This window comes from Pseudochaenichthys georgianus, chromosome 16 (assembly GCF_902827115.2).
Source record: "Pseudochaenichthys georgianus chromosome 16, fPseGeo1.2, whole genome shotgun sequence".
NCBI classification, from domain to species: Eukaryota; Metazoa; Chordata; class Actinopteri; order Perciformes; family Channichthyidae; genus Pseudochaenichthys; species Pseudochaenichthys georgianus.
In genome coordinates, this window is record NC_047518.2 from 22612115 (window position 1) to 22628929 (window position 16815).

A 16815-nucleotide genomic window follows, 5' to 3' on the forward strand; every position below is an offset into this window, starting at 1 on the left:
CCTGTCTTTGTCCGTCATCCTGTACGTAACTGCGAAACCAAAATGTTCCCAAACCGGAGACTTCAATAATACTGGAGGATTTTCGAGCTCAACTTTATCTGCATTCGCCATTTCGACAGTTCCTCAAATTACTGACTACATTTGAACGCATCCCTGTGACCAGCTCTCATAGTATTCCTCTCGTCCAATGAAATGACTTGCTCGCTCTATGAACCCAATGTGAGCAAATTACTCTGAATGCTGCGACGCAGCACCTGAGATTACTTCCAAGAAGTTGTTCACGTTCTCAATTTTTTACGTTTAACGTTATATTCGTTCGGTACACTTCGGTACACACGTGCCGAACCGAAGGGCCCGTACCGAATAATTTCGGTACGTGTACCGTTACACCCCTAACAGACAGACATTTGGGGGATTTAATGTATGTGCTGTTCCTTTGCAGCTTCATCATGCTCTGCAGCACAGAAGATGAGGCAGACAGTGTGCGTGTCATCTTCGTACTTTGATAAATATATCTCAAATTTGAAAGCTTTGTTACACTTGCTGCCATTTGCCTCTTTTCTATATTAAATCCTAAATGTGCTTTTGTGTCACATAGAAGTATGGCTCCTTAGAAACATCACCAGACAAGGTTTTCATCATCTGCAGTAGAATTATTATTTTCAGTCCATTGAATTCAGTTGTATAGCACCTTTTATCAAATAGATTTTCCGCCCTTTAATCTGATTAGACTATGCGGGTTATTCTATGCTGCTGTTGTGCACCGACTGAAATGCTAGAGAGGTTCATGTTGTTTATGTTTGCTATCTCTCATTCCAGGCTTCTTGATTGTTTGCACCTGTCATCCATCCTGTGTCTCCTGTGCTCATCAGTGTCAGCCCCGCCCCTGATTGGTCCCACCTGTGTCTTGTCACCCTGTGCTTAAATTCCCCTGTCTCCCAGTGTTCTTTGTCAGTTCGTATTGTCTTATGCTATGGTCAGGTCGATGTTTCTTGTGCTCGTGAAAAGTTTCATTCCTCACTTCGTGAGCGCTTTCATTTTTTGTTCGCTATTTTTGTCATCTCGGCTAGAGATTGATAGTTACCCTTTTTGTTGTTCACTGCTGTATTGGAAAATAAAGTATCTTACAAATACTTTACCTCTGTCTCCCGGGTCGTGCAATTGAGTCCTACATCCTAAGTGTCTGTGTTCGTAACAGAACGAACTGACCATTATGGACCCAGCAGACCCAAGAACGCTTCACACCGCTCTGTCAGCACATGGCGCTGTTCATCACGAGGAACAGCTGGGCATAGTCAGCCAGGAAATGCAAGAGATGAGAGGACGCCAGGCCGGGATTCAGGAAGACTTATCAACACAGATGCAACAACTGGTTGCCCAAATGAATACTTTTTTCACTCACCAACAGACTGCTCCTCCGGTGACGTCATCCACAGCTGAGAGGTTGCCTGTCAATACTCCAGCTGACTACCCAAGTCAGGCTGTTTCTTCCCCTTTACAGCTGGCTCTTCCGGAGAGATTTTCCGGAGACTCCTCGAATTGCAGAGCATTTCATTTCATTTAATTTCAAACCTTTATTTATACAGATAAATCCCATTGAGATCATTGATCTCTTTTTCAAGGGAGACCTGTTCAAGTAGTTCCACATGAAACATAAAAACATAAACAGAACAACAAAAGGACATCATACAGCATCATTTACATAATTATCCACATAAGCAGGTACCAACAGCTTCCGATTGAGTAGCATCCAACTGAGCTTTAAAAACATTTAGAGGCACCAGATTGTTCAGTTTCCAATTAATTTGCAGACTATTCCAAGACAGAGGAGCTGTGCATCTAAAAGCTGTCTTCCCTAAGACAGTATTGGCAGTTGGCACATTTAATAAAACCACAGCATTCGATCTCAGGCAGTAGCCACTTACAATTCTCCGAGAGATCAGGGAGCAGATATAAGATGGAAGTTTCCCTAACATGGCTTTGTATATAAAAATGTACCAGTGACTGAGCCTCCGTACAGTTAGTGAAAGCAAACCAGCCCTTGCATACAGGGTACAGTGATGGGTTAATGCTTTACAGTTTGTCACAAATCTCAGTGCACTGTGATACGCAGCATCTAACTTGACCAGGAAATTGGCAGGTGCATTCATATACATCAGATCCCCATAGCCCAACACAGGTAAAAAGGCCACAGTGACTAGCCTTTTCCTGGCCTCAAGCGAGAAACAGAACTTGTTCCTGTAGAAGAAACCTAGCCTAACCCTCAGTTTTTTTAGCAGGTTATTGACATGAAGTTTAAAAGTGAGACAATCATCAAGCCAGATACCAAGGTATTTGTAACAGGCAACAACTTCAAGTTTTGTTCCTTGCGTAGTTACAATATCTAAAACAGGCTCTGGTGTCTTTTTGCTTTTGAAAAGAGCATTACCTTGGTTTTATCCACATTTAAAAGAAGCTTTAATTCAGAGAGCTGAGTCTGAATAGTGTTAAAAACAGCCTGTAATTTAACAACAGCCTCTTTAATGGGGGGACCTGCACAGTACATCACAGTATCATCCGCATACAAATGTAAAGTAGCTTCATCCACATTATCACCTACACTGTTAATATATATGGAGAATAAAAGTGGTCCTAAAACAGAACCTTGTGGTACACCATTAGAAATGTTTAACCACTCAGAAGACAGTCCATCAAAAATGAACACATTGGGACCTTTCAGAGAGGTAGTTCACAAACCACCCCACTGCAAGGCTGGATATGCCAATACTGAGTAGCCTCTGCTTTAAGATGCGATGATCAACGGTGTCAAGCGCTTTGGAAAGGTCAATAAACAGAGCTGCACAACTCTGCTTATTATCTAAAATACTAGTAATGTCATTTACCACTTTCATTGTTGCAGTGATGGTGCTGTGTTGCTTTCTGAAGCCTGACTGATGCTTAGACAGGATGTCATTTATACATAAAAACTCCTTTACTTGTTCACTCACAAGTCGTTCGAGCACCTTAGCCAGAACTGACAATTTAGAGATTGGCCTATAGTTATTTAAAATAGTTGCATCCCCTCTTTTCAGTAAAGGCAAGACATAAGCAGACTTCCATACTTTTGGAATTGTGTTTGTGCTGAGGGAGAGGTTAAAAAGAGAAGTAAGAGGTGGAGCAATAAAATCTGCAGCTATCTTTAAAAAGAAAGGTTCTAAGTTGTCCGGGCCAGCCGGTTTCCTAGGATCTAACTTGGATAATGCTTCATGAACAATACCAATAGTTAAAGGAGTAAAACTGAAAGGGTTTTCCAGACCACATTGTACAGAGTCAAGGATTGGAGCGTTCACAGAAGCAGAAGTACAGTCAGTGACAGAATCAAACAGAGAGCCACAGGACACAAAATGCTTATTAAAGCAATTTAGCATAGTAGCCCTGTATGATATAATGCCAGATGCGGTGGTGAGGCACGGAGGTAGCTCATTTGGGATATCACCAGTGGAAATCGATTTTATGGCTTTCCAAAATTTCCTAGGATTATTCAGGTTTTCTGTGGTAACTGACAAATAGTACTTTGATTTAGCACTTTTTATTTGAGATGTGAAGCTATTTCTTAGCTGCCTAAAACGTAGCCATTCTACCTCTGAGCCTGATTTCCTAGCCATAACCCAAGCATTATTTCTCTCATGAGGTAGACTGGACAGCTTAGCAGAAAACCAGGGATTGTTTCGTCCCTTCACTCTAAATTTACGCAGAGGTGCATGTCTATCTATAATTTTCATAAAACCAAGATAAAAATAAGACCATGCAGTTTCTACATCAGCACACAGATTGATTTTACCCCAATCAAAATCAAACAGATCATGTAAAAAACCCTGCTCCACAAAGTGTTTTTTGTCTCTCTTTGTGATGATACGTGGTTTAACCTTTTGGACCTTAGTGTCCCTAATTGTGGCTACAACACAGTGGTCACTCACATCATTAGCAAATACTCCCACAGATGAGTATTTATGTGGAACATTTGTTAAAATTAGATCAATTAAGGAGGATTTATTTGGGGACTTAATATTTGGGCAAGTAGGACTGTCTATAATCTGGGTAAAATTCAAAGAGGTACACAGGTTTTTAAAATCCTCTGACACAGAAGTTAACCAGTCCCAATTAAAATCACCAAGCAGCACTATTTCCTTGTAGGAAAGTTGTGATAACAGTTTTGCCAATGACGATAAAGAGTCCTTGACAGCCGAAGGGGCCCTGTAGCAGCCCACCACCATGACCTGTTGACCCTTTGTTACCTCAATATTCACAGCTAAAAATTCTAGCTGTTTACTAACAGATTTGGAAACCATATTGGTTACACAAAACTTATTTTTCACATAAATGGCAACGCCACCACCTTTTTTAGGCCGGTCAGTACGATATACACTGTAACCATTTATGTAAATGTCAGAGGCCAAAATGGATTTATCTAGCCACGTTTCTGATAAGACAAAGACATCAGCATCAGTCGAACTCGCCCAAATACGGACAAAATCTAATTTAGGTAACAGACTACGCACATTTAAATGAATTAAACCTAGCCCAGATCTAGATATAAAATCAGCAGGAGTAGCTATTTGACTAATACTGCTAGGTGGACCTGGATTTGGCTGTACATTTCCTGATAGTAACAACAATAAAAATACCAAGCACCTTTTCCTCTTAATCAACACATTATATTGTTAGCTATTCTAGAGTCACCAGCAAACTTCGCGAAAGTGAGATTAGAGTTTAAAAAACAATTCTGAAGGACCATCGTGGCAGGCATGTGAGAAAGACAAACATTTTCCGAAATGAATGTCCGCGACAGTGCAACCAGCAATTGTTTGTGCAACACCTCCGAAACTGTACAAGGGATGTCCACAGCGGGCGGCAGAACATACCCGAATCCAGTAGATTGTTCAGGACGACTAGCGATCTTCTCCTTGTCCAGCACAGCCAAGAAAAGGCACAGCAGAAACACGACACGCGCCATTCTCCCAGTCCAGCACAACAGTATCCACGCTGTTCCCGGAGCAAGGTGGAACCAGGCCTCAGCTACAGCAGCACAGCAGAACAGAGCAGGTGGAACCAAGCCTCAGCTACAGCAGCACAACAGAGCAGAGCAGGTGGAACCAGGCCTCAGCTACAGCAGCACAACAGAGCAGAGCAGGTGGAACCAGGCCTCAGCTACAGCAGCACAACAGAGCAGAGCAGGTGGAACCAGGCCTCAGCTACAGCTGTGCCTTTCTGGTACAGTGCGATCTGCATTTTCAACACAACCCAGGAGCTTTTTCATCTGACCATGGTAAAGTGGCGTTTATTGTGTCACATTTAACGGCAAGAGCTGCAGCCTGGGCTACTGCAGAATGGTCTAGACTAGAGACACCGAACTATGTTACTCATTGGCCGATTTCATAGAGACTATGAGTCACATTTTTTACCACTCATCGCCTGCTACAGAGGCCAGCAGAAGACTGTTTCAAATACGTCAACCCGACCGTCAGGTGGTTGATTATGCCATCGAGTTTCGTACAGCAGCAGCGGACAGCGGATGGAATGTTCCGGCTCTTCGTGACGCCTTCATGACGGGACTTTCGGAACCGATAAAGGACCAGCTGGCTCTACTGGAGACACCCCGGGATCTGAAATCCCTCATCGCTGTGGCCATCCGGATCGATAACCGTCTTCGGGAAAGAGAGAGGGAGCGTCGACGCAACCGAGATGTTATTCCCAGCTTCCAGAATTCATCTCGGAGGGTCGCGCTGCCAGCTGAGGATTTCCAGCCCATGTTACCGGACCGTCAGAGGACTACACTTCCGAATGACTCTGGTGAACCCATGCAGCTGGGAAGAACCAGGCTTTCTCTGGAGGAGAGGCAGCGCCGTCTACGGGAGGGTTGTTGTTTCTACTGCGGCCAGCCGGATCATCAACTCGCTTCATGCCCGGGAAAAGATCGTGCTCACCAGTCAAACGGAGGGCGCTGGTGAGCAAGTTTCCCGCAGACTTCCCTCCCCGACATGTTACTCAGGTAAACATTTGTATTAACAATCAGACCATTGACCAGGGTGTGTTAATTGACTCAGGGGCTGACGAAAGCCTTATGGACTGGGGCGTAGTAAATCAGCTAGAAATAAAGACTGTTCCGCCATCTCATCCTATTAATGCCAGTGCCTTAGACGGCCGCTTGTTGTTCACAGTTACCCATTGTACTGAGCCCATTCAGATTACTGTGAATAAAGACCATACCGAGAGCATGCAATTTCATATTTTTGAGTCGGCTCAGCACCCGATTATTTTGGGGTTTCCATGGCTGAAGACCCACAATCCTCACATTGACTGGCGTTCAGGGAAAATTAAGGAATGGGGAGAGGATTGTTTGGGCAGGTGTAAACTTTCGCAACCTGTTAATGCACCAACAGACTCTAGTAGAATCATTATAGATCACCCCAGAGGTCGCGTTAACCGAATATTTTCCGTCAATGACCGATTTTTTCTAACAATGACGGAAAAATCTGAAAGCAGTCCGTCATTTTGACAGATTAGAACACAACTCGGAACAGCGCTAAAATGTCCACCAGCGGCCCACATTATATTACATCCTTAGTGGCCAGGTCGACTGAGGGCGATCTACTGTAGGCTACTGTAGTCTGTAACTATTATTTAGTCATTCACACCCCTGTCTAGTTGGTGGTGAGTGTGTGTATATTAAGTAGCTATTGTCTAGTCTTGTTTTTGACCTCGTTGATTACCTCGTTGTTTAACCGGCTTTAGCAATCGCAGCTGATCGTCCAAAGCTTTTTTAATAAACCCAGTAATTGTGATGGTGTGGATAAATGAGGTGAAAAAAGAGGGATTGATGCGGTGGAGGATGAAGGACAAGCCAGTAAGACTAAAACTGACAACGTTCAGCCAGCAGCAGAGGGGCAAGCAAGTGGCAAGGAGTTCAAGCGGGAGTACCGGGTTCAGTGGGAGCAAGAGTTTAAGTGGCTGAGGAGGGAAGATGGCAAAATGTTCTGCGACATCTGTAGAAAAGCTAAAATGAGTAACGGATTTGTCCGAGGGTGCACGACGATGCAGAAATCAGCGTTCAGGCTAGGCTACAGCAGGTCAATTGAGTTGTTCTTGTACATGTTTTGTTCATATTCTGATTGTAATTGTCTCATTTAAAACGATGGCATTGTTCATATTTGCCTGTTTAGGCACAATGGTCGCGGTGTTTTTAGCGGTCTCTGCCCCCCTCTGCTGTGCTATCAGTGCAGGAAAAAATAAATCATTCATGTTCGTGTTGACATGAAAAGTGACCACACGGTCGGTGTCTCTGTTCATCTTTTTGTTTCTCCATGCCCTTAAAAGTTCTGTACTGTATGAATCATTAAAAAAAAAATGTGATTTGCTGCTCAGTACCCAAACATAAATATTAAATATGTCTCATCTCATCATTAAAACATGAAAAATAAAATGACGGGTAATAATGGATTATGACGGAAATTTTACGATCCTGTCCGTCAAAATGACGGACAACGAAAAAGTCTAACGCAACCGATCACCCTGACTATCCTGATCTACAGAAGGTACCTCCCTGTTACCATGATTTAAAGGAAGCCTTTAACAAGTCGAAAGCCCTGTCGCTACCTCCTCACCGAGATTTTGACTTTCCCATTGATCTCTTACCGGGAGCCCCCATTCCCAAGGGGAGACTTTACTCGATTTCGAGACCTGAGAGAGCAGCAATGGACGAATACATCTCCTCTTCACTCAAATCAGGGATAATCCGTCCGTCATCTTCTCCAGCCGGAGCGGGATTTTTCTTTGTGGGAAAGAAAGACGGGTCTCTGAGACCTTGCATAGACTACAGTCCGCTAAATGACATTACGGTGAAGAACCGCTATCCTCTGCCACTCATGTCATCTGCTTTTGAACTGCTTCAAACTGCCAAGATATTCACCAAGTTAGATTTAAGAAATGCATATCACTTGGTTAGAATATATATATATATAGAAATTGTATTCACTGGGATAAACCCCTTGAGATGCACCATCTCGTTTTCAAGGGGGTCCCGACAATAGCAACAACTTACAGACATACATAAACAAAAAGACAAAATGCAAAACATGACACACAAGACAAACCACATACAGTCTGTTAATTGAAATTCAAGCAATGCACACAATCATTACAATTTGAGAAAGTCAAGCAAATCAGTTTCATCAATATCAGTTATAACAAGTACAGACCAGTTGAAAGTGAGATAACAATGCATGTTTAAACATACCCAATGATGCAAGAGATCTAATGGCAGCAGGTAAAATATTCCAGTCAGTTGGGGCTTTAAACATGAACGCTCTTCTGCCAATCAATTTTTTTGCATAGGGGACAGAGAAATAAATCTGAACAGAATGTCTAACTTGATGAATTGGTGAGTAGCGTACAAAATACTGCTTTAAATAAGGGGGATAGTTAAGATAAATGCATTTAAATATCAGCTGAGCCAATGCATGTGTCTTCTTACATTTAAAGAAGGCCATTTAAGTTGGTTATACATTGTGCAGTGATGTGTACGAAAAGGACAACCAAGAACAAATCTGCATAGTCTGTTGTAGGCTATGTTGAGTGGAGCAAGATCTGATTTATGTGCATTTTGGTAGACAACATCACAATAGTCCATAATCGGAAGAATAAGTTGAGAAGCAATTCTCTTTCGGACACTGAGCGTAAAACAATTGCGAGAGCGGTGTAAAACACTGATTCCGTAATTGACTTTTTGTATTACATGCTTTATATGTAGTTTAAATGAAAGTTCAGAGTCTAGCCATACACCAAGATATTTAAAGCTATCAACTTTATGCAGAGAAGTGCCATCCTTACATGTTATTACTACATTAGGTTTGGATTTGAGCTTCTGCCTGGTACCAAAGACCATGGTATAAGATTTTGTTTTGTTAAGCAGTAGTTTATTGTGTGATAGCCAGTCCTGTAAGATATTAAATTCCGATTGGAGAGAGATCTGAATTTGTGAAAAATCTGATTTGGATGTATATATGACAGTGTCATAAAGGTGAGTACAACAATTAATGAGACAAGAAGATAAATCATTTATGTAAATAGAGAACAGAAGTGGGCCCAGAGTTGATCCTTGGGGTACACCCTTTTGTTGGATCAACAGGTCAGACTGTTTTCCATTAACAACCACACATTGCTTTCTACTGTGAAGGTACGAGTTAAACCATAACACTGTATTATTAGAAAGGCCAATGCCGTGAAGTTTATCCAAGAGCAGATATCGATCAACGAAATCAAAGGCTTTTGTCAAGTCAATAAAAATGGCACCTGTGAGTTCACCATCATCTGCAGCAGAGTACAAGTCATTCGTAAATTAAGTAGGGCAGTTGTTGTGGAGTGATTAGGCCTGAAACCAGATTGAACCGGAGATAAAATATTATAAGTATTGAGATAATGTGACAGTTGATTATAAATTATTTTCTCCAAAACTTTGGAAATAGAACGAATTATAGAGATTGGTCTATAATTATTTGTATCAAGTAAATCACCACCTTTATGCAGTGGAATGATGCGTGCACATTTCCAAATAGTCGGCAACTCACAGGTGGACAAAGACAGGTTGAACAAATCAGCAAGTGGGTACATGAGAATATGGGACGCCAATTTTATGAACCTGTTTTCTATACCATCGAGTCCTGCACTGCCATCCACTTTTAATTCTGTGATAGCATTATGAACTTCGTGTGGTAGAATCTTCTTAAAAGAAAAAGGACTGTTGCAGTATGAGTTACTATTAGAAATACCAGTCGTCAAATAGGAGTCAGATAGTAGTGTGGAACATACATTAGCGAAATGCTGATTAAATATTTGGGCAATGGATAATGGGTCATGAATTATTGTATCAGCAGTTCTTATTTTATTAATAGAATGTTTACCTGATTTATTTAAAATAGATTTAATTTTAGTCCAAAATTGCTTGGGATTCTTAAAGTCCGATGTGAGAGATTCTTTATAGTAGTTCGATTTAGCATTTCGTGTTTTGGTTTTACTCAGATTTCGAGATGCCTGTATACTTCCCAATCGGCTATAGTTCTTGAATGACGATATATCGACCATGCTTTATCCCTTTCCCTAAAGAGACTGATGAGTTCAGAATTGATCCAAGGGAGATGTTGACCTTTGACCTTAACCGTTCTCACAGGTGCATGTTTGTTCATGACATCAGTGAGCTCTTTATGCAGAAAATCCCAAGCATCTTGTACAAAAGGTATTAGTTGAAATCTGTCCCAATTAAGGGCAACAACATCATTAATAAATAAATCAACATTCAATTTTTATATTGTCTGATTTTGACTAGTTTTGGAGGTAGTTTAATTAATTTGATTTTCCATACGCAATAAACAATTGAATGATCGCTGAAGCAATCCGACATGACACCAGCTTTTAAGATTCTGTCAGGGTGTGACACCAGTATCCAGTCAAGCAGAGATTGGGTTCTAAGAGTGATACGAGTTGGCTCATTAATTAGCTGTTTAACATTTAGACTACTGAAAAGTCTTTTCTCTCTATCAGATGATTTATCCAACCAATTTTTGTTGAAATCACCAAGCAAGATTATTTCATTTCCGCAGGAAATGGAGTTGATAGTGTCAATGATGTGGTTAAAAGACTCTGCAGGTGAAGAAGGTGGCCTATAGATGCTACCAATAGTTAAGCATTTATTTTCATGAAAAATAATTTTAAGAAAAATGCATTCAAAATCAAATCTTCTTTGAAGGTCCATCCAGGACACTCTCACATCCCCCCCGTCTCCTGCTCTTGTTTTGTGTCAGCCTGTCATCTCTCGTCTGCAGGTTGGCGTTAGGCTTGCTACACACAGTCTCACAGGGGTCTATAGTGCTTCTTCCAAGAATAGTTCACTTTTTGGATTACAAACGCCACCAGCCATATGCCAATTAAACACGGCTAGTACAGTAGGATATGCCAATTAAACATCCAGGGCATACCAAAGATCCAGAACATTTGGGACAAGGAAAGCATACCGCTTTATCTCTGCGTCTCTATTTCTGTCTTTCACTGAAACATGTGTCATGTCTTCCTCTCTTTTCTTCTACCCTTATAGACCTAAAAACACGATGAATTTCAAATCAAGCCCCCAGTGATTGAGCTTATTTATGTTTTGCTGACATCAAAATAGGCTTTCTGAGGTACTTGGCATAAGCTGTGATGGTTTTATCAGGAAATGTTGGAGGCTGTGGGGGTTAGATGGCTCAGTGTTTATGAGATGATAACTTTTTTTGATGCTGCCTGTCTGTAGCAACGGAGACGAGGTGTGAATCATCAGTGCAGTTAACAGCATGAATACATTACATCATGCCTAATATTAAGAAATTAACTAAAGCTAAGTCTGCTTTGAGTATACGCATTTTGACTTTGCTGTTGTTTAAAATTGACAGCAGAGAGCCAACTGGGCCAGTTTACGGGCATTAGAAGGTAATAATGTGATCAAGTGAGTTTTCCTGCTGTCAGTGCAACAAGCACGCATCATTTTATTTGCATACTTTTAAATGACAGAATAACTACATGTGCAAAATGTTATTTTAAAATCTAACTCGTGGACTACCCTAATGCAAACCTAATACAGCTATAAAAGTCTCATAGTCTAAAATAAAGTCATACAGTACCGACAATTCCCTAGGCATTTCCATGCTACACTTGCATATCTTTAATTAATGCATCAGTTATGCACTGAGATATTGCTGAGAGAACTCTGCCCCATGACTGTCTTTAATACTTGCCAAATGCCTCCGAGGTACCATCATTAAACAGTTTCTCTTTCTGTTGTTTACCTAAACATCCTCACATCCTCCCTTTGACATACACAAACTCTCTTCAAAGCAGTGAGCCTCGTAACAGCAGTTTGTCTGTTGCCTTTGATATAATAAAAGGGGTCGCATAAAAAGATGGCTTTTACAGTCACACATTCGGGATATTCTAATCGGATTTAAATAAACATCTGCGTTAACACAATTCATATGAAAAGAGACTAGAGTGTTCAGAGCAGTTGAGCAGTACAGCATCCACTTCAATGTAATGAGTGTTTTTGCACTGTGAAATTCGTAAGTAATCTGTGTCAACATTTTGCCAGTTAATGTGATAAAAATGAAGCCCCCATAGCACCTTGTTCACGATGTCTGACTGTATACTGGAAATCTCTTTCTTCCTTTTCTGCCCAGTGAAGTACATGCGTGAGGCCACGCCGTACGTCAAAAAGGGCTCCCCTGTGTCGGAGATCGGCTGGGAAACCCCCCCTCCTGAGTCTCCTCGCCTTGGCAGCCACTCCCTCACCTCCTGCTCCCCCTTCGACCCCCCAAGCTCTCCCACCCAGCCTTCACTGTCCCTGCAGGGCGACAGAAGGTGCATACCACTCAGGATGTGTTGTGTAACCCGAGCCATGACCACACCTGACCCAGAGAACAGGTAGGTGATCGACACACACACACACACACACACACACACACACACACACACACACACACACACACACACACACACACACACACACACACACACACACACACACACACCATAAAGATGCCTGTATCCTCATTCTTTTGCTGAAGGCAGGTCACTGGAGATACTGCATTTTTCAGACTCCTGAATATGATCTGCCTGCTGCTCTTCTGCTTTTAATTCACAGACTAACGACTAGTTCATCGATTAACTCACATAGTTCAGTCACGTGTAGGTGTAATCGTTTTTAAAGATTTACATCTTCAGGAGGCACAAATGGGCTTGGGGCGGCATGACATAAACAGGATTCTAATTTTTTGCTAAGTATTGACAGGGGGACAAACACAGATTGTTGCTGTTTGTATTGCATTTATGTATAATATTTAAAAAAAAAGAGAATATTGCTGGTCATGCTTTTTAAAAGAGCAATAGAAAACATTTTTGCTTTAACTTATTATTATGAAGTTTGTTGATTGATCAACGCAATGGGTTTATAATAATCACACATCTGCGTTTATATTCCCTAAAGCATTGCTTTACAGTGAAATTCTGTCTGCTAATTCTGGGTCTAAAACGTCCTCTTCCAATAGAAGCCCAAGACTATCACTGCATACTAGCCTTTGCTAAAGGGCAAATTAATAAAAAAAAGCAGCAGACCAACCATAGTAATGTAACTGGCCTTAACCTGGCTAAAGCCAAAATGATTAATCATATCAAGGGATAACCTTATCAATCTCCTATTTCACATGAAAATCAACAGAAGATATATCATCACTGTCTCTGTTTTGAAATTCCAGTGGAAACAACCACGTTTTTGGTAAAAAGTATAATCACCAAATATAAATTACATTTTATTTCCATTTTATGTTCACTACATTTATGAACAGGGTGCATTTGATACAGGCTGCTGCAGTGAGAAAAGTCATGTGACATGTCTTGTGTGTGTTGTGGTGAACCCAAACTGCCTAAACTATCCCAGAGAGTTTGTGTCCATACTGTCACTTGCTATAAAGTTCAACTCTGAAACAACCAGAAGATGACTCTGTGAATGAACCAAAGGTTAACCAACCCTCCTCTGCTCCTTGACTCTACAGTCTGACAGACAGACAATAGGAAAGTCTTCCTCTGCGTCTTCAGCCCGCTTCTTCTTCAGTTTTTAGACAGACCTTTGAAGTGGCACTCTGATTATTCTCGGTCAGCGGGGGGTGGTCTGTTAGGAGGTGTTGTCAAGTGAATTGGTTTGTAATATGACAATGGCCCAATCAAACAGCATGGGGGCAGAGAGAGATTTACTGTTTAAACATTGTTGGTGTCACACTGTATGAATGTGTGCTTTCTGTCCCAGATGTCTCTCTCTTACCGGGTTGTTTCCCTTCCCGTTTGTCTCAACATTGTCTCTCTTTCCCGTTTTATAACTCTTTCTCACTTGTTTGTGTTTTTCTGCCCCTTTTGTTGTCTCCCTTTTTGTTCTTTCATGATCCAGCTTCTGTGTTCCCAGCTTTTCTGCAATCTATTCTCTCCTTCTACCGCATCTCCATCCTCTTGTCATTACCGTCTTGATTTGTTTTCTGTTTCTCTCTTTGCGGTTCTCAGTTGTCTTTTCTGCATATGTATGATTTGAGAAGTATGAAATAGTTGAACCTCACTAAAGTTCAAAGCTTCAGACAACATCAAAGTCAAGTCATAAACGTGAATAGTGACTTCAAAGTCCCTCTGTCTGTGAAGACGTTGTTAGACAGCTCTACGCTGCATCTGTTAAATGTAAATGCTTATACACACACAAACAATCAGTTTATGAAAAAATAAGCACAGAATAAACAGACAAGGCAGATGGTTCTCTGCTGACTGGCTGTCCAGTATCATACAACTTTAATTTCCCTCAAAATAAAAAAACAAATCATAAGAAACGGACATTATTCATTATTCTGAAATGCAGGTGTCACTTTTTCTTGCTTGGAATGTGTCCACTGTTTGTAGAGTGAGTGACAGAGATTGTGTCCATGAGCCATTGCCAGTATGAGCCCCCCCCCCATGTCTCTTCAAAAATGCTCACACTGTGTAGATCACATTTGAGGAATCACATTTTGTCTTTGAAGCAACAGTAAAGTATAATCCAATAGGTTTGTTATTGTCAATTAGATAATACAAATCTGCATGCAACTAGAACTCGGAGGTGATGAGCCTAGCTTAGCATGAAGTACAAGAAGTGTAACTGTGTGAGTTAGTATATTTGAGATATTTATTTACCTATTAAACGGCGCATACAATGCAGGCCTTACCACCAATTACTTTTAAAGCCATTTAACTGCAGCAGACGAATATGCGATGTCATAATAATAATATTAATAATATAGTAAGAGTTTTGCTAGCCAAAGCAGTCTTTGGTCAGTCTTTTTCAACTGTTGTTCATCTTTAATATTATCATACTTTTTTTTGTTTTGTGAAAATGTGACTGAATCTTTGAGATATTACAGATTGTCTTTGGTTTTGAGAGGGCTCTAGTTTTCAAAGCATTCTGGTGTATGGTAGGCATTAGATAAATAAATGAAATACATAAAAACAGATTTTCCATTACAAAAAATGAAATGTAATCCTACATTTCAAAATGCCGGAGCCTGTTTGGTAAGCATTCTGCTCCGATCTTGGTTTAAATATTAGACTTTTCACGAGCACTGTTGGGTTGAACATTCACTATGTTGGCCATATGTGACTTTATTGGTCATCCAGTTACACACAGAACTGGGGTCAATAACTCTTCTAGTGTTTTTTACTGTTCACAGATAACAGTGTTTTAGTGGTTTGGTAAAGCTGGCCAGGTTTACCTTGACCAGCATGTTTTTTTATGAAGGTCCTTCCTTGTTTTTCACAGCCATGGAACATTCCACTTTAACTGAACCGTAAATATTTAGTGAATGTTTAGATGGGAGAAAACCTAATTTCAACCTAGCCTGTTATGCGTTATCCTTGAAACGCATATTTATACTAAAAGTTAAAAGTTGGAAGATTCTTAGTATCATGGTGTTTATAGATAATGTAAGTCAGATAAAGATTGTCGGGTTAGATTCAAACCGATTCTTTGTTTTTCTTATTTTGGGATTCGAGCTAAAATAGGTTTAGGGGGCTTTTTGTTAAGTTTTGCTTATCTTATTATACTAGACTCCCCTTGAGGGTTGCTCTTCTCATTTCAGCATGTTGTTTAAACTTTGTGTAAGCCTGAAAGGACAGGCAGGAGACAAAGATACAACGGAAGGCAGAGCACGTACAGTGATGAAACGAGATGATAAAAGACGAGGAAAATAAAAGTGAAACCGTATGGAGGAGAAAAGATAAGTGAAGATTTGATTGATTCATCTTTCTTTCTAGTTTATAATACTCTGAAGACATCTTCCTCACCTTACTGTAACATTTACATTTTATAGGCAAATAAAGTATGATTTCCTGGGACATTGATTAAATACAAAAAAAGAGGATTATACTCCTATCCTTTACAGTTTGGATTACAAATGTTAAGTGAAGGTGTGGAAACAGGGGACAAGAAAAAGAGAGGAGGGTGTGGGCAGGGAAAGGACAGACATTGAGAAAGAACAGAAAAGGCAAAGAAAAGGGAAAGGAAAGCTTGTGTGGCTTTGTAAGAGGAGGAAATGAATCCTGGCAGAAACAGCACAGTTCCCGGTTTGACAGTTGTCTACAGTACCTTTGTTTAACCTTAAAGGGATGAAAATATACACTCTTTTGGTGCATACTGTACCAGTGCAGGAACATTGGCATATACATACTTTCCTGGTACTACTGATCTCTTAAATTGTCTCCAGCATTATTGCTTCAAAGCTGATATCCTGTTTGTATTCCATATCTCATCTCAAATGTCCACTGAAGAGGAGGTCAAACTATTAGCCCTACCCATTTACAACCTTTCTTAACATCTCATCTGATTATTTTCATGCTGAAATGGCATTTTATATCTCAGCTGTTTGGCAAAATATCTTTAAGACTAAGCGAAAGAATGGAAGTGCAAAATCTGTGAAGGAGAACTATGCAGACGATTCAACAAGTGGCTTAGTCAAACATACAGACCTCCATTCTGAATCCGCAGCAGGGCCGAAGAGCTGCATTCAACAAAAGCATTGGATTGGAAAGACTCACTCAAGTGACAGCTAAATGTCCCAGGACAGTGCTGCCCAATCCTCAAACCACTAAAATAACTGGCCACATAGGGTGGTTCCCTTTACTGCAGCTTCACACTCTAATAACCCCGCGTCAGAGCTGTAGAGGCAGTCAAAAGCTTACATTCTGATCTGAGAG

General features: G+C 40.8%; 1 protein-coding gene across 2 annotated transcripts in view; it reads left to right on the forward strand.

The window, feature by feature from the left end:
• sntb1 (syntrophin, basic 1) overlaps positions 1–16815 on the forward strand; it is a 48864-nt gene that overhangs the window by 10370 nt on the left and 21679 nt on the right. For both annotated transcript variants that reach the window (XM_034103157.2, XM_034103158.2), the window contains exon 2: positions 12237–12480. In XM_034103157.2, the coding sequence (XP_033959048.1) occupies positions 12237–12480 (244 nt within the window). The remainder of the gene's footprint in view (positions 1–12236; positions 12481–16815) is intronic.